The 26,181-nt window shown below is 40.5% G+C and overlaps 1 protein-coding gene across 1 annotated transcript; it reads right to left on the bottom strand.

Annotated features, from left to right (window-relative positions):
• Positions 1-4,656: 4,656 nt before the first annotated feature.
• Positions 4,657-25,685, bottom strand: LOC131474220 (guanine nucleotide-binding protein G(I)/G(S)/G(O) subunit gamma-4). The gene is made up of 3 exons (XM_058651983.1): positions 24,847-25,685; positions 21,968-22,073; positions 4,657-6,754 (listed from the first exon to the last, which is right to left on the bottom strand). Exons 1-3 carry the CDS (start codon positions 24,912-24,914, stop codon positions 6,626-6,628), a joined length of 303 nt encoding a protein of 100 aa, XP_058507966.1. The 5' UTR covers positions 24,915-25,685; the 3' UTR covers positions 4,657-6,625.
• Between the last annotated feature and the right edge of the window lie 496 nt (positions 25,686-26,181).

Below are 26,181 nucleotides of genomic sequence, written 5' to 3'. Positions count from 1 at the left end.
GACCCTACTAAATGCAATAATCAGCCATCCATTTTCTCCCGCTGGATCCTCCACATGAGGGGCGCGGGGGCTGGAGCCAATCCCAGCTGGCATAGTCGAAAGGCGGTGAAACCCTCTCACTCACTCACACCTACGGTCAATTTAGAGAATCCAATTAACTTCTGCATGTTTTTGGACTGTGGGAGGAAAACGGAGAACCTATGAATTTGGCTCTGCACTTCATTCTACGTGTCACTGGCACTCTTAAATGAAATAGTGCTTTAATGTTGTTTTTCTAATGGTTTGTTTCGTGCAGTTACTACTAAGTCATGTGTTATGTGTATTTTACGTTTTTATACTCTCAGTGACTCACTCGGAGACACATTCTCCTGTATAACTCTTTCATTGATTCATATTATTAGCAAAATAAAAAGAAATTTGAGGCAAATTTAAACCAATCAAACCTTTAATACATCACAGAATATTTATCATTAAATATTAATGATTAATGATTTATTGTACAGCATAAACACAATTAGATCCGTTACTGATTAGATGAGAAGAAAAATGGCGTATATTGTAAGTGCGTATATTGCAGTCATTCTTACCTGAGAGCAAACTTTTCTTTCAGGATGGTCAGGAAGAAAATAGGTTGTGTGAATGATGTGGAAAATTACTATGAGTCACTCTTTCTTCTGTGTTCTTTATTATTATGATAAAGTGAGGGTTTCTATACTGAATGAATTAGTGTGTTAGAGTGTGCTTGTTTTAAGCCTCTAAATATACCTACACTCACTGACACAACCATATAATATGTGACTGGTTTTAATGTTGTGGCTGATTTCTTGTGTGTGTCTCTAAATCATAGTGTAAGAATGATTGGGCCGGACATATTTTATTTGCATGATGCATCAGATCGGACCAAATCCTTACCATTAATCTGAGAGCAGAGGTGTTTTAAAAGGAGTTTAAGGCACTGCCCTAAATTACAATAAATATTTCAGTAATAGTGATTGCATTAATAGGTTAGACAGAGGTTAGTTGACCGATAAACGAGCTGCTCTTGGTATTTCATTTTAAAGACTTTCTTTTAAAATTGTCATTGCTGTTGACTAAAGTAATCAGTCTCTTCCTAACTTGAGGCATATGGCTAAGAATCCACTGGGTCATTAACTTTTATGCATAAATCTACATATTTATTCATTGTTATTTATTGTGTTTGACCCTCAACACACACACACACACAGACTTGCACTGACTTCCACTCATTTGGACGGCCTTACCAAAGCCTTATCGATAACCTTAACCATTACCTGTGAATGCCTAACCCTAACCTTGACCTGTCCACAATTCAAATCTTAGCCTTAAACTTAACTAATAAGGTTTGGCCTTGTTAGGACCAGGTTTTGGGCTCCATGAGGACTGCTGGTCCTGACAAGGTCAATGTTAATGCCAGAAAAGGTCTTCATTTCATAATGACACTCATTAACCCTTATCATAACCCTTAGTGCTCGCAGGAGCAACCATGGTAAATTGTCCTTATATGGACATCCTGGGGGTGTGTGTGTGTGTTTATAAATCACATATTCAAGCTTTAAAAATGCATTTTTTTTTTTTTTGTTTGTCTTCTTATGTGTTGTTGAGTCAAAGTTATGATTCATTTTATATTGTCTTTTTTAATAGTGATAAGGTAGCAATAATTGTGCAGAAGTCACCAAATTATACTGTTTTCTTTATGTGAACTTTGAACTGTGATGTATTTCCAAATTTCACAAATTGAATTTAATTTTAAACATTTTAAGTTCTCTTTTGCTCAGGTGTGTTTTTATAGTTGTTTTTTTTCATCAGATTGCACAGGTTGGGCTGAAAGAAAGGATATAAGACGCTCTACGTTGCACATTCTTATAGCCTCTGTATATACTGTGTGTCAAAAAGCAGCCAAAATGCTCTGTGTTCTAAAGATTAACCATTAGAACTAAATGTCTAACCCAACTTTTACCCCAAACCCAATTCTAACCCTAACCCAAAAACCAAGTCTTAACCCCCATTTAAATGTGTGACAGAAAGTGAGGACAGTGTCCTCACTTTTCCCAAATGTCCTCACTCCCTGATTTGTTTTTCTGCAAGTCTGTCACGAGGTGGCCATAAACTTAAATGTATGAACAATTTCATTCCTCAAAAAAAAAAAAAATATTGATATTTAGGATTAGAACAAATTAAAGCAGGTCCTCTGAGCCGCACATAAATCATTTAAATAGAATGTGTTGTGCATCATGCAGAGGGATGCTTGACGAGGATTTCTCCTGACTCTTGAGAGCACCGGCAGTTCTCCAGGAGAGGAAGAGAGAGCCTCACCACCAAGAGCGCCAGCTGCCACACTTGTAAACATTTCATTTGTATTGATTTTAATGGAGTACCAGAGATGCATAAATGTTATTTTAAAGACGTTATAATCCCCTTCTGGGTAAAAAATAAATAAATAAATAAATGCAGTGGAAAAAACATGGGTGTGGAACTACATTATATCACGATGATGTGAAAAGATGTGACAGGCTGCAGAGACTGGATATAAATATTCTCTATATGAGGAATCATTAGCTTTTTTTCTTGTACCCTTTTGAGGATCAATTTGTTAAATTGCACCAGTGTTGATACCTGGTGTTGGAAAAGCCACCACCATAGGGATAATTACTTTCCTGTGCATTACATAATTCTTTTGGAGTCATAATCATTGATGTACCGATAACAATGGTTGTTCATATGAAAGGAAATGTCTATTCACAGCAACATGGAAGGTTTATTTAAACACAACGTTCTGCTCCAACGCGGCGGATATTCAAACCTTATCTCACACGTTATTTTTCTCTTTTGCTCTTTTGCTTTGTCCAATTTGTTTTCTCTATATGTCAAACCCCATTCTTGGAGTTCTATACTTTTTTTTTGTATGGTGAATGCAGTTCTTTTCATTTTCACTTTCACCCTGCACTGTTCAAAACACTCAGCACTCCCTGCTCTTCTCGATATAGATTTCTTTCTATGCAGCCAGTTCCCGGCTGAGCTCTGTGGGTTTTACCCAATAATAAACCGTTCTACAGTGTTTCTTTCTGTACATAAAACTCACACCTCTCTGTAAATTCGTCAAGGATATCAATTTTGGGATTGCTTGTTGTCACGACTTGACTGGGCCACATACTGTAAATAAAATGGACATTACCGTGCCAGCCTGTGAGACGACGGACTCGTCAGTCACAAGTATTTGATTAAATTAAATGAAATTAGGAATATAAAACAACTTCTTAAAAGTTAAACACACTCCAGCTAATATGTGACTGTGACTAAGTATAAACAACAATCATATTCTGATCAATGATTTATTCAAATAAATTAAAAGTAAGGACATGCAGCAGAGTTGCATCCATGAAAAACTTCTCTGCCAATGCCAAACAACTCATTCTGCTCTTGACTCTTGTTAGGTGTTGTTTATTGGACGGGATGATTGAAGTCTGAAGAAACAAGAAATATGTGTGTAATCATTTAACAAACAGGGTCCTTAGTAGAGGACTTCCACATGCTACTGAGGCCCCTGTTTTGTTAAATTAATAAATTGTTAAATTGCCAATATGTCTTGTTTCTTGTTGGGCATTGGCAGAGAAGATTTGGCAAGTTTTTCATGGGTGCACATGGGAGCATTTCCTTACAAATGTGGCACCATTCTAACAGTATAAGATTTATTGCCAAGGAGCATCGCTACGACAAAGAATTAATCGACCAAACACAAACTTCCTTACTTTTTGAGCTAAGTTTATATATGGTCATGTTGCACTCTATCATTCAGTAGCATGTACTGTAAGAAGCCGAGTGAGAAAAGTGTCGGTTCATTTCATTTGAAAATAAATGTGGATAAATAATCAGTTAAATACAATCCTCTTCTGTAACATCTCCGCTTGTCTTTAATTACAACCAGCTCCTTTGGGTTTGTTTCAGATAAATCAGCGAGGGTCTTATCAACGTCACTCATCACGAGCATCTCACGATATGCAATCTGTGCCATTACGGATGTGTGTGTTTTTTTTTTTGTTTTTTTTTAAGTTATATCTGACCTTCACCAAATTGATTTCTCTGTATTATTTATGTGGCGAAAAAAGCAATTTGAAACTAACATGATCAGCAGAAAAGTGTTTTGACTTTTTTAAAAACCCAACATCAACCAAAGTGGTCATATTAATCCAGAGATTAGGCTGCAAATGTATGCACGGAGGGGGAAACTATATTATATATAGCGGCAACAGATAATTTGAGTGTTGATGTCAGCGGCTGATACTCGGAGAGTCATTAACATGGATATTATTCATGCGACCTGCAGAGTCAGAGGATGTACTGCGTGTTGTTGTTGTTTTTTTTTCCTCTTCGCTTCACTGCAGAAGATAAACTGGCAGAGGCTGAACTGAATCCTAATCTTAAAACAAAGAAAGAAGAAGAAAAAGGAAAAACGCCATGACACATGATCAGTGCATCCAGATGGCCTGTGGTTCAGCTCCGCCACAGGAGGTCTCCACCACACACCGGAATACCATGTTCCTCTGTGACACAGCCACCATTCACTCTTTGTGTCGTTCATATGGATCTCGAAATGCCAGCGTGTGATATGAAGCAGAAATATGGAAGACACTGCACATCTGGGTTGCCCTTTTCCTTTAATTCATTTGATTCATCAAAGGATTTACAAAGCCTGCTATTTAAATGCTATTGTTTCCCAAAACAATAATACCATTCATGAACACAGCTGCACATTGTCGACATATCGGGACTCCAGTGAGATTATTCTGTGCAGAGAAGCACCCAAACGTCAACGAAAGAGGCAATGTTTCTTTTCATAATAGTTCTCTCTGCTATACGTAGAAATAAATCCATGCAATATTCATCTGTAGCCGTTATGTTTTCTTGTTTCAGATTTGGCACCATCCTTAAGATGAGGTCAGCGAGATTGTCCTGAGGTCACGCTCAGGTTTTCAAATAGGAAATAAACTGTCCTAAAAGAAATTTGGCTGCAATAGTTTTTAGAGTTTGTCCAGCATCTTCTCCAGATTTGGATTCCTAATGCAAAGTATATTCAAGTACCAAGAGGAAATTTCATTAAATTTTACAGAAACGATAATGCAAAAAGAAGAAGAAGCCAGAACCACCAAACGGGGTCATATTATGTAAACCGACCCTTACCATTATTTTTAAAAAATACTCAAATAGTATCAATAATTGCATGATTTATAAATGTTGTTTTTTTTAGTAAGTATCATACAAGCTTAGCACTACACATCATGTAGCTCTCAGTGCTATGCAACAAATATTCAATAATACTACTGATAATAACAATATTAATAACGATCATTAACAATTCATCATAAAAATCAGCAAATGCTATTCAACTACCATGTAAAGGAAATGTCTCGACAGTGTGCTTTTTCGTCCAAAACAAACAAAAACAGAATGAGAAAAATAAATAAAATAAAAATAAATAAATCTGCACGACCACAGTGTGAAGATCACGCTGCTCGCACAGACATTGGCACTGTAACATACTGTACACCCTAAAGGACTGACAGTCTCTGGGAAACAGAGGAGGAGGCTGTCAGAAAGGAGCAGAGAAACATGCAGGCCTCTACTTTGGCATTAATGTCAAAGGCCGTGCCATTCACTCTAGGACAGGCAGAAAAGAATCACGCTCAGGAAACATGCCCAGCGACCAAACAAGGCTGTTAAAAGAAAAAAAAGAAACAGGAACGGTTATTCCACAGCTTTGTAAAAGGAAATGAACGGATAGCGTCTCTGACGTGAAGTGGCTGAAGTGTATGAAGAGTAAATCAGAGTGAGCAGTAAAGGTAGAACGCACGAGAGCAGGCCAGCGAGGGAGGCAGCAGATTCATAAATAATTTTTGACTTACGGGCTGTTTGCACAGCGATAACCCTGAAGAAATCATCTCGCCGCTGAAACATTAGCTCTGCACCTTTCAATAAGCAGAGAGTCAATTTATTTATTTGCAGCAGCCGCCGCCTACTTACTACGAGTGCAGTCTGCACAAACGAAACAATGACAACGAGATAAGGTTTCTAATGCTGTGCTGCGGCGCTAAAATGAGCAGGTTAATTGTCGGTGACTGGAGGCAAATTGAAACAGAAACCACTAATGGGGGAAGGTGTCAAATTCCAGCCGTACTTTTAGCTCAAATGTTCGAGACAATAAAAAAAGATGTATGTTTTCTACTCGGGTAAAGAGAAAGGGAATTAATGTTCAAAAAGAAGTCGACACTGGGCAAATGACTGTCTCCTGAGGCATGTTAAAATTTAGCACAATGAAAGAAAAAAAAGAGAAAAGGAAAAGATCTCTCATCTCATTAAGCACTGAGCAAGGCTGTTCTCTAATAACAAAGCAATAACAAACCTATTTAACAAGACATGATACGCTCACTGGGTTGCCAGTTTGCTAGCCGACTCCCCCAAAACCCCTCAGCCACCAGGACAGAGCTGACCAACAACAGTGTCCACCGGGCAAAACTCAACTCAACGCCTATGGCCATGTAGCTTCAGGTGTGGTGAAGACAGGGAAGCCAGGCAACGCCATGCCTGCACCTGTGCAGCCTCTCGCAGGTCATCAGAGGATGGTGCAGAAGAACTTCTTCTCCCGGAACGGATTCTCTGAGGCGGGGACGGGCACAATGAGGGGGTCCTCGCGTATGTGTGCGTCACAATACGCCATCAGGTCAGCGGCGGCTTTGGACACCTGAAACGACGACACATAGATGACTCAGTGATTTGTATGAAGCAGTGACACGGCTGACTTTTGCCTTGTATAAAGTACCTTATCTTAGTATCTTACCAGAAAAGGACTTTGGTAGCAGTTGATGTCACTTTTTTTTTCAGCCATGAACTCCAAAGATAGTTAGAGTGAATGTAGTGGAGTAAAAGTTGCTATATAAATAAGGTACAAGTACAGGTACAGCATTGTGTACAGTAACAAAGTGTTTGTACTTGTGTGTCAGTGTCTCTGGCTGTCTCTCAGTGACAGTAGTGCTGCACCTGCAGTGTCTGTAAACCACACTTTAAAAATCCTCAACGATCCTTTTGGGATTTCCGTGTTCCGAAATGTTTCCCTTGCCTGAATTACTTTCTTCATCTAAAACAAGGTTTCTCAATCCCGCTGCTCTGCATGTCTGAGAAGTTTCCCCTGATTCAAAGAAACGAGTCGTTAGCAGGCGTCTGCAGAGCTTCCTGACGAGCCGACCATTTGAGTCAGGTGTGCCGGAGCAGGGAAACATCTAGAACATGCAGGATCATCAGAAAGTATCTACTTCACACAAGGTTTAGAAGTCATCCTTTTTCAGGAATCTATGCTTTATTTACAAATGATTCCAGTGATCTTTCCCTCACAAGTTGGTGCTGCGTTTTCTCGGTCTGTTGCATCGTCCTTGCATCATTGTCTCTAACGTTGTGCTGGTTGTAATCTAACAAAAGGCATAAAATCCCCGCCCCCCCACAAAAGAATTACTTTAAAAATATAACCAGAGAGAGATATTAGATTTCCAACATTTAAGTCTATGTCAGGACTAAATGAATACATAACATTTTTTTAAATAATATTCATATTTCCATCCTCACATTAGACTTTAGTGATCATTTCTGTCTTAATGCTCCGTCAGTTAATTACAGAGTAAATGTTAAGTCTTACAGAATTACGTCGCAAATCAAATCACAGTTTCTGTCGCACAAATTGCATTTAAGTATTTTCCTGAAATGGGGAACGTCATTAAACAGGACATGTCATAGGAACACTGCAATATTATTGAGATTCCTCCTCTGGGGACAAAGAACAATGAGTTTAGAGAATTGCTGCATCGGATTAAGAGAGGTTTTTATTTCTATATGTTTTTGCATTTATACAAAGTGAGTGAAAAATGTGTTTTTTAAAATGTCTTTTTTTTTGGTTGATTTGATAGTTAGTGCTCCATGATGATGTATGAGACTGTATGATAGTTTATGTGAGGAAACATGGACACAGTGTCAGACCTGACAGTAATAAAGGTGAGTCATAAATGTGTTGAGGTGAATAAGATGTGAGTTTTATACACTTTTATATACTGGGAAAATGGTCTGGAGGCTAAACTTGATCCACATGGCTCTTTTTTTCTTTGTCTGAGTGGTCGGTCAAACAATGCACCCTCATCGTAACCAATAGATAAACCAATCTCTGATATTTTAAACAAAAGACTTGTGTGCATTAAGGTTTGTAGCAGTTTGCTCTTCCACTAGGGCTGAAGCTGAACAATGAATCAATAATGTTGTCAAAATCACAATATGGCCTACTGCAATTTTCAAATTCCCAAAATATACCACAGACTGACAAAAAAACATCTGTGTTTCTTACAGATCTGCACAAATATCACACAGTCATCATTTCAAATGTGCTATTCAAGTGAAAATGACAATAATGATGTGAAAATTGCCATTCCCTCCGATATCGAGAGTCAAAATAATGGCAAAGCGAGCCATCCATCCACTCTCGAGCGCTTTATCCTCCACAGGAGGGTCGTGGGGGGAGCTGTGCCAATCTCAGCTGACATAGGGCGATAGGCGGGGGTCACACTCTGGACGGGTCACCAGTCCATCGCAGGGACACATATAGAGACAAACATATCACTCTCACACCTACGGTCAATTTAGAGTGTCCAATTTATCTAATCCCCATATTGGACTGTGGGAGGAGGCGGGAGAACCCGGAGAAAACCCATGCACACACGGGGAGAACATGCAACCTCCACGTAGAATGTGCTAACCACTGATGTTGAAGAAACAAAAGTGTAAAATGGCATCAGCTGTGTGTCAGTGGTGACCGCACTGATGCCTGAAGGAAATGACAGCGTGTCAGGACGACTGACCACAGCAAAGGTTTGACCCTGAGCAGCTGAGGGGGAAAAGGAGGTAACACAACATCTCACACAGCACACTTTCATCTCCACGGGCATATTGTCATTTCCAAGGTCGAAAAGATGGTAAATATTAACAAATACACGCTTGCACTTGGGAGCTGAGTGGGAGGTAACGGGGAGGATCAGCTGCATCAGAGAGCCGGTGAGGGCTCAGGGAGCGACGCGCAACACAGAGCCATCTGATCTCCTGTCTGTCACACTGCTGCACTCGCACATACATACAGCGCATAAAATCCATCGTTCTGCCGATGATATTTAGTCTTAAACACTGGGATTATTACTTCTTGTGCCGGTCCCAGATTAATAGGAGGGTTGTGTCAGGAAAGAGCAAAATCTCTGCCAAATCAAATATGCGGATCATCTGCTGTGGCGGCCCCTCGAAAGGGAGAAGTCGAAAAAGACAAAAGAATCATTTGAGGAAGTAAAATCATCCGCTGGGATGTTTGAACTCCAAAGGGAAACATGGCTGGTTTGTATTATATTTCCTTAAAGTCACCAAATTATGACCATTATTAAGCCTCTTTCTGACTTTGGAATTTCCCAAAACAGCAGGACAATGATTTTAAACAAATGTGACAAAGCAGAGTATTAGATACTACACTTAATTGTGGATTACATTCGTATACGATGACACAGTGAGACAAAGTAGGTCAATCAAGTCATTATTGGTTTGGTCTTTTAACTTCGTTTAACTACGTAAAATATTGAACTACTATGTCAAAGAATCGTCCATTCATCCAACACCAACACTCACGTGTTATATATTAAGAATGAAAGGAATATTTCCAGTGTTTTCAGTGTGGTTTTATGACGTCCTGACACAGCACTGACTCAAAACTGAGGTGCCATCAATTCCTGTCAGAAAATGCTGCGTCGCAGTGAGAAAAAGCAATAAAAGCAAACAGCAAGGTTTGTGGTTAGTCTTTAGCTAAGTGGCTGAAGTCACTTCTATGGACTGTGCCATAGTAACTTGTACATTTATTCTGGGTGTAAACACATTTGAAGCAAGCTATTTATTTAATAGAGAAGCAAGAAAGAGGTCCAATAAAAACATTTCCTGTCAATGTATAATAAATATTGTAAGTATCGCAGTGTGATAAAATGAGCGCTTTGTTTCTTAAAAAATACATTTTTGAGCCGACGTGTGACTTAATAATAAAACAGTCACTCGTTTATTAACAAAGTAAAGTGTTCCTGTGAGGTTATTTTACACAAAAAATGACTTCATAAATGAATCCATACTGTTGATTCAATATACAGTATATAGTATACTGTGGGTGTGCTTTATTATAAGTTAGTAGCGTGCATTGGGGCTTGTCTTTACAGTTGCTGGTTGGAAAAACATGTTTCTATTCAACTATTTATCTCCTTTATGTAAATGATTGCATTGAAAACTAAATTATTCCTTTTCTCAAAGTGTGACGTCACTAATTTCATGTGAGTTCGGCTCTCGTGTAACTCAAACCCAGCTTATGTGTGACTAGAAACTAAAGTCAAAGTTTGACTTTTGTTTCATGTTCAAAATAAATTCATTCAATCAATCTTTTATCTTGCATTTCCTCAGATTTGCAAGATTATTACATGAAATCATATACTTATCATACTTCTCCTTTAACCCTGTATACACCGAGCGTATCACAGACGACACGCTTGGGCAAGCGCACATTTACATTTCTGTAATTACGTGATAGTTGGCAACAAATTCCAACGGTTTCTGAAAGCTGAGAAGTTGCACGTCAAAGCTGAAGTGAAGGCCGGCAAATCAGCGTCTCTGTATAACACTGTAAAACACCTGTATATAGTTTCTATTTAGTTTCACATTGAGACAAAGACTCACACAAATGATATTTTAAATAGGTATTATACTGTTCAAATTTCAAATTCAACATGCAAAATCTGGTGTGTGTACAATGACATTAAATAACTGCCAGATATTGAAAGTTATTCTGGAAAAATGGGCAAAAGCACTTCCTCACAGGACATTTTCTCTGAGGCTAAAGGGTTAAACTAAAAATACAGTCAATCATTGCCACGCACTGATTTTCTTCACCAGAAAATGGGCTCCCTGTGTTGAGTTATCCAGCTGTGCAACACTTTAGTTTCCCTGATCAAAAAAAGAGAAAAATGACAAAGCAGTATTCCCACACATGATTACCTCTCTGCGTGATTGTGTCCGCCCTCTGCTCTAACTACTGTCGCCACCTTCATCCAGCTAATGCATCTGTATTATTTATGTCAGCGTCACTGCGCCTGAACTGTGCTTCTCTCTGTGTGTTTGTCTAATCCCTCTGCTGCTAATACACGAGAGAGGAGATGTTGCAGCGATTAGTCTAATACGTACGCCATACGCAAATACTTTGGGACATATTGTACGTAGAGTTTTCTTTGTTAAATTTGGCAGAAAACAAGTAAGGACTCAGGACAAGATCTGCATCCACTAACATATAAAAGAAAGGAATCACCAGTGCATAGACGCACAATAATATACTTGATATCTAATCCGTATTTGAGGGTTAATGTGCATATGAATGACTCTGTAATTTAAGACATATTAAAAGACATAGTATACATTTCACCACTAATTATATCTACATATATGCAAAGCAGCAAATAAACAAATGGTCCTCATAATAATAACCTCATCATTAATGCAATAACTAATAATGACACCACCGTGCAGCTACTCCCTGTGTTTCTGCAGAAGCGGGGGCCCCACAGGACAAAGAGCGGTACTGCACAGTGTGTGTGTGTGTGTGTGTGTGTGTGTGTGTCATTATGCCCAGACAGACTGTAATTACACTGCAGCCCCATGATGAAAGAAGAGTCCTTCTAATTAGCACAGATCACATTCCTTTAGCTGATTGAGCAATTAATGAGAATATAGTGATCCTCAATCAGCGGCACAGAGACGACTCCAGTCACCACTTCACTCTCTCCCCCACGTCACGTCCTTTAATTAAATGTGAGGGACCCGTCTGGATTTGAACCGCGCAGCTTGCTGCCAAAAAGCAGGCGTTGTTTTGTTTCTGACAGCTGTATGCCGGGATTGTATGACGTCAGCTACCGGAGCTCTGTAGGTGCCTGATTACAGATTACGTCAGAAACAGACCAAATTCAATTTCAAGGGTTTTTACAACGGAAATTCATTTTGTAACTGGAATTACAGATAAAAATGACAACTTTTGACACCTGAAATCCAAATAATTCCTTAACATTTATCACTATATCACTTTGGGAGAAAGGAGCACTCATCTTCAGAGGCCCTACATGCTCATACATTATCCACATCACCATCATCTCATAGAATCTCACAGATGATCTCATAATAACCTCTTGACTGTACATTGCATGGAGACTCGCTCGTAGAAACAGTCCGGCTCGAGAAGAATCAGACACATCAAACACATCTTCTCCACTTTGACGGTGAACCAGTTGAAGTTTAAGTAAAACAAAAACTTTTACCGCTAACTTCACATTTAAACAACGACACAGCCAAGCACAAGGACACACGGTGATGCATATTTATATTCGCAGTTTAATGGCAATGCAGTTTAACGGTTTGCACTTAATTTACTTCATTTTGCAAAGAACATTAAAGACTGGCTGTAAATATTGCCCCCCCCCGTTTATTATTATTATTATTGTTCATTTGTTTCTTAGCTACTTAACTACTTAAAATAACATTTTGTAAACAAAGATGAAAGTAAGGCTGCTTTGTAGATCTTTGTGTGACTTATATCCAGAGCTTTCATGTTGGTGCTTTGTAGTTTACACTCACTGGACCTCATTTATATATATAAAAAAATATGGGTGTAGATTCAGGTGCACCAATCACGAATTTACCAAACTTTGAATAATGCAGCGGCTGAAAATGATGTACATGTGGAAAAAACACGCCCCTGTATATTCACGGTGTGGAGACCACGCCCCCTTGATTTAACAACACTGGGATGTGTTGAAATAAGAGAGGATTCAGAAGCTAAAAATGGTCATGATCTTCTAAAAGATCAGGGTGATACTGTTTGACAACACCTGAAAAGTGTTGCCACAGACACCCAGTTTAAAATCCACTGACCAGCCACTTTATTAGGTACAGCTGCTTGCTGTTCAACTGCTTTACTGCAAAAACAATATAACCGAGATTAGGGGAAAATAACTTGTTTCAAGCTAAATGATCTGCCAGTGCAGCAAGAAAATGGCACTCGTTCAGTTTCCTCGAATCAAGTCAAATTATCTTAAGTATCTTCAGTCTTAATAAGTAAATAAGTCCAGAAAATGGTGTGATTAGACAAATACACTTGCACTAGTACATATTTCCATTTGCACCCAATCACATGACAGGAACTTCATTTAGAGCTGTAGACATGGTCAAGACGACCTGTGGAAGTTCAAACTGAGCATCACAACGAGGAGAATGTTGCTGTGTGTTTCAGAAACAGTTGATCTTACTGGGGATTTTCATGGTTTACATGAAGAACGAAAACCTGAAGAAGAGAACATATGCAGTGGCGCTGCACAGTTCATCACAAAATAATAGGAATATGCAATGTGACTTCATAAAATGTGTGAAAGAACAGCATTATGATGAAATTCTCCAGTGCTGCAGTGAATCACTGGCGCAAAAATCGTGTTATTCAGATGACAAAGAAAATGTTTTGGTTGTTGACGCACGTCAAATCATCACTCTTTGTGTGTGTGTGTGTGTGAGAAAATGACAGTTATATCATAACAAAATCATCAAATCTATGAAAATATGATTAAGATTGAGGTCATAGGAGACAGGTTTAATCACCAAGGTATAAAAGAAAACCATCTAAGAATGTCCCGTGTTCCTAATAAAGTGTATAAGAACATTTCCATCAACCCGATCATCCCTGTTTTACCTCATTTCGCAGTATAAAAGTGATTTAACACACTTTAATTTAAATGAAAATCTTTGAAGATTGACATTTTAAATCAGGGACCAACTCGAAAACAACATCCGAGCCATGTTTTCCAGGTTGAGATAATTACTTAAGGAAACAAAAACAAATAATAATAAAAAAGGCCTTTGTTGTGCCGGAGATGACAGTGTATGGGGAGGATTCCAGCCGTGGTTGAGCGAACAGCCTCGGGGCTGTGGGCAATCATTCCCTGAGCACATGAGGAGCATACCGAATGAAATGATGACACGGTCTTTTAAGTTGCACAAGAAGTCGCTGATTTAAAAAAGAAAAAGAAAAAAAGAAGCTGTTGGGAAGGACCGTTCCTTCACACTCCAGAGAAACGTTAATGGAAAACAGGCTTTCTAGTGAGGAGGGGAAAAACAACGACCTCTATGAATGGTTCTGTCGACTGAATGGAAGTAACTCCCTTGACAATAACAGCATTATGACAAGAACGGTGACTGACCTTATCCATAAAGACTATACAAGGCTCAAAAGTCAATATTTAACCAGGTGTGGCCTGATGAGGAGACATTCTCTTCTGTACGGCGTCGCAATAAAAGTCTCAGGACTTTGACTGAGAGCAGAGACGTTATTTCTGCCACTAGGGGTCTTAAAATAACAACAATAATAAATGACCTAGTTTGAAGACACGGGGAAGCAGCGTGGGATCATGGGAATTGTTATCTTTTTTGTTATATTTTATTTTATATTATCTTTTTGGTTCAATGGTGTGTTTCTGCTTTACAGGCAGATCATCAGCGCCAGAACACACAACTAACAGCAATGAGACACTGGCTTAATGAATATTTCATATGAGGTTTGATCCCAGCGTTGTAAATAAACGGTCCATTAGCTTGAATAAAAATACAGATATCTGGACACACTTTGGCAAATGTAAGCACAATATATAACATTCGTCTGGTGTTTTTTGTTCTGTTTTTGGCTCAGATCACATGTGATGTGAGCCAATACGGAGCTTAAATCAAAGGTGAATATGTGTCCTGACTGCTTCCTTTTTTTAATAGATTTCTGGAATCACTGACTACTTTCTGCTGAAGACTCCCATTGTTGAAGCACGTAGGTCGTCTTCAGTTGCAACATTCAGCTCTCACACAGCGCTTTGGTGAAACGAAACAAACCTATTCCCCTCCTCGCCCGAGGTGGCGCTGCATCAATAATTACTGAAGGAGAAGACAAACAAACAATGCAGTGTTTCCCAACATGTCTGAGAGGCTGGGACGCTGGCCTGCTCCAACACACCTGATTCACATGAACAGCTCGTTATCAGGCTTGTGCAGAGCTCGATAACGAGCATCAGGTGTGTTGGAGCAGGGCGGCGTCTGAAAACCTGCAGGGCAGTGTTGCCTGAGGACCCGGGTTGGGAAACAATCATCTGTTGGTCAACGCTTACTAGCAGTTATGATATACTTTCGTCCGCTTCCTGCATGCACTTGAAGTTAACCGAGACCTATGATTTTTGGCGGACCAGAGTTTGCTTCTTTGATTCTTTGACTCCTCCCCAAATGAACCGGACTGTCTGAGCAAACAAACTAGGGCTCGATTAAGACGTGCTGCAGTGAATGCAACCTTAGTCTCACAACTTCATCATCAAAGCTGTCAATATAAGGACGTGTTTTTATGGACGCATTCAAAAAAGATGACCCAGAATGTCCCAGTTGAACTTGTATGTATTGTATGTAATGTATTTAATTAGGGTGTGAGTACTGCTTCTTTCTTTCTTTTACTTTATAGTGTTTTTCACTCATTTTCTTATTTTCATTTTTTCTAATCTTTTTTATTATTATTATTATTATTATGTATTTTAAGTGTTACAGCTCTTTGGATGACAGGGTTTATTTTAAATTCCACTGCAGATTGAAACAAATGGGGAGACTCCTCCTCTCACCCCTCCCTCTTCCAAGCACACCAGGGAACTACGGTGGCCCTTACACACCAGAATGGATGTAAACAATCTTTCACACCTGTCTCCACTCACACATTAGAAAGCATTAGAAATATACTGAGCTTTCGCAAAACACTGCATTCAGGAAACAAAATGGTGGACAAAAAGTGATTGTAAACGTATGCCTCGTATGTTCCATTTCTGCCAATAAACCCTCCTCAATGTCACACACTGAAAATGTGCTACATAAATAAACTGTGGACACGTAGACGCCTCATTCGCCGCGTCGCAGCACTGACGCCATACGTCAGCGTGTGCGCCATATTGTGAGAGGCAAGACGTGGAGACTGGGTTTTCTCAATAAAAAATTAAAAATGTTTAAAACACTAACATTTACATTCAACATATTATGATGAATCCTATTTATATACTATTATTGACATTCATTTAAGTACTAATGATGGCAGTCACAGACGAAAAATCTAAATAGTAAAACTATTAACTGACTTTAACTGACTGTGTTTTCCACAGTGAAATGATGCAATCCAATATTATTCTACACAATAACATAGTACTTAACATAATAATAAGTGCCGGTACAAAAGAAGCGGAATTACTTAAGCGTTAAGCACTAAATTATGATGTTTTTTAATCATAAAACACCTATTTATTTGATTATTTACTCCATATTTTGCCAACTTGTATGTTTAGATTATCCTGAACATTTCCAACAAGGGTTTAAACTTCATACATATATATATAAATATATATATATATATATATATATATATATATATATGTTAACTTTATATATTGTTCACACACAAAAAGTGTATTCTCGGAAAAGATTATTCTGGGCTGTAAGAATTGCTGTGGACAAAACTATGGGCAAATAACAATCATCACAATACAGCAACAACATCCAGAAAAATAAACTATAGCTATAGGAGCCGAATGTGTGTTATGAGGTTTGGTGTAATTCACTCAATGTGTGTGTGGGGTCGCTGTGCTCTCAGAGGGGGGAGCTCAGGTGTATATAGGTGGCACTATCACTGTCATTGTCAGGTTTGTGAACCGGAAGGGCAAACGGTTTTCGACCGCTGTACCGCGGAGGCGCTTCTCATGACTGTTTGGATTGTTTGTTGGAATTTCATCATGCAAAGAAAACGCACAGCAATAAAACCAATATATTGCAACGAAACGAACAGCGTGGACATTCAATCAGAGTTCAAAAGAGCGATCGCCAAGGCAAAGCGCGTCAACCAGGTCATCCGGAGTCAGAAACCTCAGTAGCGGAAGTTTGAGGCTGAGCTGCTATAATATTAGTCGAAAACCCGCACCAGTTGGAACTTTGTGGGACACTTAAGGCACGTTTGGTACGGAACGAAGAGAACGCCGGAGGTCCAGATCCCGTGAACGCCGTCATCGCACCCGCTCACGAGAGCGCAAGACGGGGGGAGCTGCTGGAAGCGGTTTGGAATTTGAGGGAATTTGGAGAGGATATCGAGACGCAAGACGGGCGGTGCTGGAGCTGAACCTGGCTGTGGAGCATCGGATCATCGGACCATCAGACCATGGAACTACCGCACGGCGCCCAACGCACGGAGGTATGTGTAGCGCTACACCGGTAAATGGCCATTCAAATTGTGTGCACACATCGCCGGGCATAAACCCAATGCATTGGTCGCCGAAGCGAGGGGGACAATAAACTTTGCGACGGATCCGTTGATTGCTGCTGGCTGTTTATGAACTGACTATTCATCATGAGAAGAAGCAGCGCTATGTCGGACACAATTGAAGCTGCTGGGACTAATGTGCAAAATGTTATTACATCTAGTAGTGTGGCTGGCGGTATTGAAACGCAAACCCAAAAACGTGTGGTTAAACTCACTGCAAAGGCCCTTGCTAATGAATTAGACAGGTTGCAGTCTGGCAGAAAAGCTAAGTTAAATCAAACAGCCATCATAAGAAAATCAATACAAGATTTGATGCTAAAGAATGATAAAACAAAGGTACAGGATGCTCTTGATGAATTGTTGGAAGTCTGTTATGAAGCAAAATACATGCATATTAATTTGTTGGATTCTTTGCCATGTGAGGAAAAGGAAAAACATGAAATATGGTTCAAGGCAAAAATGTTGCCTATTAGTGAGTGTATTGCTAACACAAAAATGTGGGTATCAAATGATGACAGTGTTGCAAACGAAAATGGTAATGTTGTGGATGAAGTTAATCCAAATGACAGTGTTTCAAATATTAGTAAGCACTCGAGCCATAGGAGCCGTAGTAGTGTAAGATCAAGTACTGTATCCTCTGCAGCCATAATGGTTGAAGCAGAAAGGGCAGCGCTTGTTGCTCTGGCTGCAGCTTTAAAAGAAAAGCATGACTTGGAGGAACAGGAACAGCAGCTGAAAAGGAAAAGAGAACAGCTTGATTTACAAGCTGAAATAGCTGCATCCACTGCTAAGCTGGCTGTATTACAGGCTTCAGAGCGGAGAGGTTCTTCTCAAGCACACAGCAATGGCATGAATTCCTATTTGGAAAAGGAGAAAAAGAAAAGGCTTGAAAACTCTGTCACCACGTTGAACCCTATGGCAAAGACGTACCGTCCTGTTGCATGGAAATCAACACAAAATGTATTGTCAAAATGGTCACTACCACCCAAGGAAACCATATTAAAGGATGTGCAACCCAAGGAAACTGAGCAATGGGTCCAAGCTGCTTCAATGCACCAGTGCAGCCAAAAAGAGCAGCAACAGGTCAACATATCTGAAACATTGCCGCATTTTCAACACCAGTCATCAACTGCTCAACCTATGCAACAACACCACATTGGCCAAAGTCCACCTGACATACTTACCATAATGCAAAGGCAAAATGAAATAACAGCAGCTCTGGTACAGCAACAGCGTATGATGACACTACCACCACGAGATATTCCCACATTTGAGGGGGACCCTCTCCATTACAGGACGTTCATCAAAGCCTTTGAGCAAGGAGTAGAGGAAAAGGCAGGACAAGCGGATTGTTTGTACTATCTGGAACAGTTCACAAGAGGACAGCCACGTGAACTGGTGCGAAGCTGCCAGCATATGGCTCCAGAGCGTGGTTATGCAGTGGCAAAGGAACTTCTCCAGAAACATTTTGGAAATCAGTACAAAATTGCAAGTGCTTATATGGAAAAGGCTCTGGCCTGGCAGACAGTTAAATCTGAGGACGTAAGAACTCTGCAAGCCTATTCATTATTTCTGCGTGGATGCTGCAATGTAATGGAAGAGCTTCAGTACATGCAGGAACTGAATATGCCAGTAAATATAAGAGCCATTGTGTCAAAGCTGCCATTCAGAATGAGGGAGCAATGGAGGACCATAGCCCATGACATAATGGAGACAACCAATCAACCAGCTTGCTTCATGGATATGGTCATGTTCATTGAGCGTCGTGTCAGGATTCTTTCTGACCCTTTGTTTGGTGAGATACAGGAGTCATCTGGTGTTGCTGGGATAAAGTCTGTCACTGGGTTTAAAGCACAACCTCGATACAATATGAAAGGAAATGTCATGGCCACCACTATAACATCTATGGAAGCGCCAGAAAAGGTTGAGGAGCCCACAGCAGGCCCAGAAAAGACTGAATGCCTTTGCTGTGCTCATAGCCACTCTTTGGAGGACTGCAAACAGTTCAAGGGTTGGAAGCACAAGGAAAAGATTCAGATTCTGAGGCAAAGGGGGGTTTGTTTTGCATGTTTATGTGTGGGACACATGAGTCGTGACTGTGAAGATCGCTTGACATGTAAAATATGTAGTCAAACCCACCCCACTGTGCTTCATATTAAAAGGCAACCAGTCCCGGAAAAGTCTGAAACATCTCACCAGCCAACTTCACCTAAAACATGTGGATATACAGGGGCCGGTAAGGACCGGTGTGTGTTATCCATCCTGCCTGTGAAGGTCAAAAGTGCAAAGGGAAATCACATAATAAAAACGTATGCCTTTTTTGGATCCAGGAAGTTCAGCCACATTCTGCTCAGAACAACTAATGCGGAAGCTAAACATCACAGGGAGAAAAACCAACTTCCTGTTGAGCACGATGGGGCAGAAAACAGTGGTTCCATCATATTCATTAATTGGCTTGGAGGTATCTACTCTGGACAGCAATGACTTTCATATTCTCCCAGAGGTTCTCACACAAACACAAATGCCAGTCAATGTTAATAACATGGTAAAATCTGAAGAACTGGCAAAGTGGCCATATTTGTCCAAGGTAAACATCCCAAACATAAAAGCAAACGTCGACCTGTTAATTGGAACCAACGCTCCCAGGATTTTAGAACCCTTGGAGGTCATTAACAGTAGCGGGAATGGCCCATATGCTATAAAGACAGTGCTTGGATGGGTTGTTAACGGACCACTGAATGGAAACAGTGGTGCTTCTGAGGTGGAGCTGCCCTTGGCGATGGTGAACAGGATTTCTGTGTGCAAGCTCGAAGAAACGCTGGACGACAGCAGGTACAGGCTACTTGAGTCTCGACTGGAGGAAACTGTCCAACAGTCAATGATAAAGGAGGAGAAAATCTCCACTCTGGATAAGAAGCTTCAGGAGAGCAAAGCACTCAATGTTGCACTGCGTGCCGAGCTAACCACTGCTCATAAGACCGTAAATGCCTCTCTGCAGACAGAGAGCAGCCTGTTGAAGGACCAGATCAAGCAGTTGGAGAACCAGAACACTTCTCTTAACAACCATATGGTGGCACTGCAGCGACACACCACCACCCTACAGGAACAGAATTCTCTCAGAGGATGCTATGGCCTGGAACCTCTCATGGCTGCTTGGCAGGGTTCTGGAGGTTTTTCCAGATAAACAAGGGCTGGTGCGTTCCGTGAGGTTACAGACAAGGGCCAACATTATTGAAAGGCCAGTGACGAAACTTTGTTTGGTACATGGAATATAGATTTGTCTGTACTGCACTTTAATGTAACTGTATCAACACATTATTTGCTCCTGTCTTGTTGTGTTTGAATTGTTATGTCAGGCTGCCATTAACAATTAGGGGCCGGTGTATAGGAGCCGAATGTGTGTTATGAGGTTTGGTGTAATTCACTCAATGTGTGTGTGGGGTCGCTGTGCTCTCAGAGGGGGGAGCTCAGGTGTATATAGGTGGCACTATCACTGTCATTGTCAGGTTTGTGAACCGGAAGGGCAAACGGTTTTCGACCGCTGTACCGCGGAGGCGCTTCTCATGACTGTTTGGATTGTTTGTTGGAATTTCATCATGCAAAGAAAACGCACAGCAATAAAACCAATATATTGCAACGAAACGAACAGCGTGGACATTCAATCAGAGTTCAAAAGAGCGATCGCCAAGGCAAAGCGCGTCAACCAGGTCATCCGGAGTCAGAAACCTCAGTAGCGGAAGTTTGAGGCTGAGCTGCTATAATAATAGCCTTTATACATATTCAGCTGTTCCCGGATATATGATTTCAAGTTATAAAAACGTGCTTTTGTTTCTATGGATCTCTTTAATAACATGCTTAAATGAATGATTTAATGCAGTAATCACAGTCAACCGTCGACTTCGCTTATACAGATTATCACAATATGGCATCGACGTAAAACGTGGCGTCTGCGTATATTTATGTCAGAGGTGATGAAGGTCAGATCATGTGACACCTGTCAAAGAAGGCTGCCCTAAACTATGCAGAGAAACACAGTTTTTTTCCTCATCTTGCTGTTGTAAATAAATGATGTGAACTCATTATGGTTTATTGTGATAGTTACTATTATATGTGCAAAACGTTGAGGCTCTAAAGGGAGCTGCAGGAAATGTGTTAAATGATGGCGGGGGGGGGGGAATAAAGAAGCTGTATTTTAATCCAGAGACAATGTGACACTTTGGGAAAACCTCATTACTGCATTAGCTTTGGCGTAGATGAGAAGATGATAATGTTCATGTCTGGACCAGTCCATGTTTCTAGTCTGCTGATTTCAAAGTGACACATGCAGAGCAGTTTAAATAAGCTGATGTAAATATTGACCTCTAATAAAGTTCAGGATTCATGTCCATGAGTTTGAGAGTTTTACGAATGATCTGTAAATTCAGATAATGTCGATTTAAAAAAAAAAAATAACAACAATATTTGCTCTCACAAATCAAACAAAGACGATTTATTACACTGTACCTTTATCCTGTCCATGCAGGCCTCCATCTTCAGCTGCTCCACAGCTTTCCTGGCCTGGGAGATGCTGGCCGTGCTGTTGTTGGCGATGCCGTCCTTCATGATGCTCCTGTGACACCAAACACACGCACAAAGGTGGTAGTGGTTGGGGGGTGGGGGGGAGACACACATATATAGAGTCAATGAACATCCCATTAGACCCAGAATGCAGCAGCCCCCAGGGTGATGTCTCTGCCCTCACAGCGACCATTATCCACCACTACCTTTTCTTTTTAATTCAGAGCACCCATTTTATCCATAAGGAACATGTTTTACAGCAGCCCAGCTCCATTATACCCGAATAAACAGCTTTGACGGCGGCCGCTGGACACGTGACGGACACTGCTCAAACGTCCAGTGTGTACAACGCAGGGAGAGCTATTTTTATTTAGCCAAAATCCCTTAAAGACAAAAAAAAAAACACTCTTAATGTGTGTACAATCACCTGATTGTTTTTTTTTACCCCAGAATGAGCCTTTTATATTTATATACAGAGATAGCCATGCTCTTACAATGCTTTTATGCTATTTACTTAGGTTTTACTTAGGTTTAAATGCTTTTACTTAAAGGGCCGTTTCAATTGTTTTCAATTCCAATTGTTTTCCACTTGGTCAAATGAAGAGTAAGCTTAACAGTAAGGCTGAGACAATTACTCGATGAATCGATTATTAATGGATTACTGAATGAATCGTCAACTATTTAGATAGTCGATTAATCGATTGGAGTGATTTTTAAAGGATTTCAACCAGCTTCTCTGATTTTTCAGCTTCTTAAATGTGAATATTTTTGGTTTGATGACAAAACAAGACATTTGAGAACATCATCATCACCAGGTTTGAGAAAGAATTATGAACATTTTTCAACATTTCACGGACTAAACGATTACTCGATTAATTGAGAAAACAATTGACAGGTTAATTGATTATGAAAATAATTGTTAGCTGCAGCCCTACTTAAAACAATTGTTTAATCCACATTCTGTTACGGAGTTGGATTAAATTTGATCTGTTTGTTTTTTTTTTTAAATGTATTTTATTTTTTCAGATTTTTTACTCATAAAACATGTTATAATTGACAGAAACACAGTGAAGGACAGTGTAGGGCTTTTATTTTCTTTGAGGGCAGTCAATTTTCTTCCTCTGTTGTTGTGGGAATGAGACATGGAGCTCAGATCCACTGTCTGATGATCAAATAACACATTTAGCTCTGGAAACTAGTAAAAAAAAAAAGAGTTGGTGTCCCTTTACGTTTAACTGCAAACTAAAGGCTACACTGGTTCTCCAACACTTTTGAAAGGGAAGGGTAAGGTGAGAGATATTCCGCTGCAACATGCAACTTCACCAACACTCAGTGTGCCTTTAAAGTTAGAAACTTATTCTTTAAAAGAACAGGCTGACAAAGATGATGCAGGGGATTAAAGGGATAATTCCAGATAACCTAGACTTTGTACTTTTAGACTTAAGGGCCTTGTGTCATGATGGCCACCATCTTGTGTTGCCACGTTTCTACACAGATTTTGTTACAGCACAGATGAAAATGAATGCCCCCCCCCCTCCCCCACATAACCATGACACCTGAACCAATGAAGAAGAAGGGGGACAATGAGAGAGAGCGTGAGAGAGTGGTTTACACTCTTTGTGGTATGCAAAGTAAGGGTGAGGCTCACAGGGTCCATGGTCGATGATACCAATAATATCACAATACAACGATTCTGTGATAATCAATATATTGCAAGACAATCATACAGCGATACGCCACGATATCTGTCTGACTGAAGAAAACAAGGATTTCTCTATTTATTCACAACATAGAGAACAACTCATCTCTTAACGTAGCTTTCTCCACCATTATGACGCCGTAAATTCCCTCTTCCGCCACCAAGAGGAGATATCGAGCAGGGACTTTAATTTATTCATTAAAATATCGATATTGCACGAGGAAGGACGACGATATATCACCAAATTGATACTCCTAACGCAAAGGCCACTGTAGTTGTAGGTTTGCTTCATAACAAGTTCATGCTGTTAAATCTCCAGAAACCAAAGTCTGGAGAGAAAACCAGTGTTTTTACGCGGCAGAAACACAGGAGCTACTGGTCGAGTGTAAGTTTGTGTCACTTGGGTAAATCCGAGCACAACATTTCACAAAAGAACACATTTGAACTTGTAGAGATGCAGGAAGCAGTGGATCAACCACTTGTGTGTGCTGTGATGTAAAAATATAGATTTCCTCTCTGAACCCTGTTGTCTCTCTGTATAAATGACACCTGACCACATGTCAGTGAGGAGGACTCACGCTGCCCTTTATCATCATTTATTTCCTTTCTAACGCATTGAATCGAACTGTATTTGTAATTGAACAGATATTATAACGTCTATGATGCACAGGGATGCAGACGGGGATTTTTTCTTCTCAAGCCAATCTGTGGATTTGAATCACTCCCTCGTAGGAAGCTACCAGGCCTGTTCCACTCAGGTTTCCCCCTTCGTTTCCTGCCATATTTACACACGTATGCGCGTGCTTTCACTGGATCTGTCTCATCCCCGTGAAGCGACGGTGATGACTGTTGGTGCACATCAGTCAAACATGGTGCGCCTCTTATTTCTAAAGGGCAGTAAATTGTGGAGACACATCGTGGCGGCGCGCGCTGCTGCGGCCCTGCCTGTGTGTGTGTGTGTGTGTGTGTGGTGAGAGCAGAAAACAGCGAAACCAAAAACACACACATTATGGAAAATAAACAACAAGAATAAGGAAATAAATGGAGGAAATAAACACAAAAGGAGCCGCTCGTGGCTTCGCTGCGATGCCCAGATGTATAAGCTGACTAATGTAGGCTGACCTACCTGAAATGTGCCAATGGATTTCCAATTTGGAGGATTCCGGGTTGACTCCACCCAACACACACACACATACACACGCACGCAAGCACACACACACTTACTCAAACACACTGAGAAGAGAAAAAAAAAATCTGTCAAATATGAAATGAGAGGTGGAGGAAATCCCAGCAGCCTGGTTTCACTGTGGACTGAACCCGCGGAGGTGAGTGACTGAGTGAGTCCTGGCGTTTGGATCTCGATCCCCGTGCGTCGTGCGTAATCCGCGTAGGAAGATGAAATCTAAAGCGGCGGGGTCCTGGAGAGCAGCGGCAGCGGCAGCGGCTGGACCTGGAGAGATGTTTCGCATGTAGCGGGCGGTGGGTGGTGGTGGTGATGGTGGTGGTGGTGGTGGGGGGGGATCTCTGAGTGACGATCAGACTCTGTGGGGCAGAGAGGAGCTCGATCAGTGGAGCAGAGACACACTGACCGTGAACGCACCCGCACAATTAAAACAAACGTTTTTTTGTTTGTTTTTTTTGCTTTAACGCTGCCTCCTGCAGCAGATTATGTACGTGCAGGCTTCCTTATTTTATTTTGACATCATCTTTGACATCACCGGGTCCCCCCCTCCTCCCCAACATAGCAACGGATACGGGCCTCATCCATAACAACAACACTGCACTTTTGCATCCACATGAAAAACCTCCTGTTCAACCAATCATGATCAATATTTACATCTATTATTTATTTATACCTCTGATTTAAGGCTGCACGACAACCACACGTCATCTCAATAAAAAAGGTTCAATTGATATTATTGTATTTAATAAAACATTCAATTGTGGGTTTTAAAGATCCAGTGTGTACATTATTTTCATTTGGCAGTAAATTAAGATAAAATAACTATATTTAAGTATTTATAAGCGTACACTTATGAGCCTAGAATGAGCCTTTAATATTTATAATGGCAAAGTCTCCACTGTGGACCAATATCCCACACACTAAACTTGTCATTATTTTTTAAGCTAACTGGAGGTTACATAGGTTCTCCAACACAAATGGAAGGGAGGGATGTAGTGAGGGACCTGCAACATGCAACTGCAACAATAAATGTTGATCAAATTTACTCACTGCACTTCTATCGGTTATGTCTCAGTATGTGTAAAAAAAAAAAGCAGAATTATTGTGCCATACATTGATGATGGTGTTCCTGCCCGACTGTCACACCTCCACCGGTGCCCATGGAGGACTATGCATGGCAGGGACGTCAGTTTCCCTGAGTCAGGCCTAAGCCAGACCGCATACCAAAGTTGGTAGCTGCAGAGTCATCAGCCAAGGACCATCACTTCATTGATGTTT

Source organism: Solea solea, chromosome 15, assembly GCF_958295425.1.
Source record: "Solea solea chromosome 15, fSolSol10.1, whole genome shotgun sequence".
NCBI classification, from domain to species: domain Eukaryota; kingdom Metazoa; phylum Chordata; class Actinopteri; order Pleuronectiformes; family Soleidae; genus Solea; species Solea solea.
This window is presented reverse-complemented; position numbering and strand designations above follow the sequence as displayed.

Excerpts from the sequence above, each read along its gene's own strand:
- LOC131474220 (XM_058651983.1), bottom strand. The coding sequence starts at position 24,914 with ATGTGTGTGTGTGTTGGGTGGAGTCAACCCGGAATCCTCCAAATTGGA. Across the intron at positions 22,074-24,846 it reads AATCCATTGGCACATTTCAG|GAGCATCATGAAGGACGGCA; the intron begins GTAGGTCAGCCT and ends TTGGTGTCACAG. Across the intron at positions 6,755-21,967 it reads CCTGCATGGACAGGATAAAG|GTGTCCAAAGCCGCCGCTGA; the intron begins GTACAGTGTAAT and ends TCGTCGTTTCAG.